The sequence below is a fragment of the Trachemys scripta genome, chromosome 2 (genome assembly GCF_013100865.1).
Source record: "Trachemys scripta elegans isolate TJP31775 chromosome 2, CAS_Tse_1.0, whole genome shotgun sequence".
Classification (NCBI taxonomy): domain Eukaryota; kingdom Metazoa; phylum Chordata; order Testudines; family Emydidae; genus Trachemys; species Trachemys scripta.
This window is the reverse complement of record NC_048299.1, coordinates 143,449,060-143,450,134: the sequence shown is the minus strand read 5'-3', so window position 1 is coordinate 143,450,134 and position 1,075 is coordinate 143,449,060. Positions and strand designations below refer to the sequence as shown.

At 64.3% G+C, this 1,075-nt stretch overlaps 1 protein-coding gene across 2 annotated transcripts in view; it reads left to right on the top strand.

Annotated features, from left to right (window-relative positions):
- The first annotated feature begins 759 nt into the window (after positions 1 to 759).
- The window catches only part of FAHD2A (fumarylacetoacetate hydrolase domain containing 2A), a 5,959-nt gene continuing 5,643 nt past the window's right edge, over positions 760 to 1,075 (top strand). The window contains exon 1 of one of the 2 annotated variants that reach the window (XM_034761715.1): positions 760 to 861. In XM_034761715.1, the coding sequence (XP_034617606.1) occupies positions 769 to 861 (93 nt within the window). In that variant the 5' untranslated portion in view covers positions 760 to 768. Of the gene's footprint in view, positions 862 to 892; positions 994 to 1,075 lie in introns of those variants that run through there. The other variant, XM_034761717.1, reaches the window with a different exon arrangement.

Below are 1,075 nucleotides of genomic sequence, written 5' to 3'. Positions count from 1 at the left end.
CATGGACACATGCTAGGTGCTAAACGAACTGCTGGTTTCTGATCCTTCCATTGTGTGGGAAAGGGGGGATGGTTGACAGAAGGAGGGGTGGCCTTGGGCAGGGGGGCAGGCAGGGCTGGGGGCTGAGATGAGGCAGATGACAGGTAGGGAGCAAGGACTTTCCGGAGTCACGTGCTTTGGGGAGAGGAGCAGAGGGGGCCCGCGCTCTCCGAAGGGGTTAAGAGTGACAGCCTACAGGGGGGCCGCATTAGAGACCGTGCGCTGAACTGCTGCTACAGCTGACCCCATGAGCAGGGCCAGGGCACGTCAGGCCAAAGGGATGCAGCACATTGGACCCCCGTTTGCTGCTGCCCATTGGCACCATTTGGGAGCTGCTCTGCATTGCAGCTGAGGGCGCCCATGGGTTCTGCTGGGGCGGGGGGGAGCCACACGGCAACCTTTATGCAGGGTAACTGGTGCCCTAGTTAGGATGGCTCATCCTGCAGCCCGCCCTGCCCCACACTTCGCTCCTAGAGTCATGGCGCCCAGCCTGGCTTGTCCCACGCTTTGCCTTTGATGTCATGGTGACAGCCAGTCACGCTCTCTGAGGGAATAGAGCAGTGGGCGGGGCTTATTAGCTAGCGGTTTATTGGTGGTAACGCGTGAAATCCCGCCCTGGCCGCTCCCTGATTGGTTGTTGGCTGCCCCGCCGCACTCTTTGCGAGAGGAGGAGAGTTAGGTTTTTATTGGCTCCCCTACAGGCGACGGCTGTGAGGACGTCACAGTCAGATGACAGGGGCGTGGCTCGGCTTTGTGACGGCATCAGTGAGCGACCGCAGGAAGTGCAGCCAGGGTAACAGCCACCGCAGAGGCCCTGGGCAGGTAACGGGGGCGGGGCGGCCTGGCGCTTCCTCCATCCCCCTCCCCCCCCGAACCTGCTGGGCCCGTCGAGTGCCCGTTAACCCCCCCGCGCTCCTCCCCCAGCGTCCGCTCGCTCCGGCCCTGCCACGTCCGGTTAGATCCAGCCCCTGCAGGGGCTCCAGGCCCGCCCCCCCCGGCCTCCCAGAGTGACCCCCCACCTCCCTCGCCCCCCCCA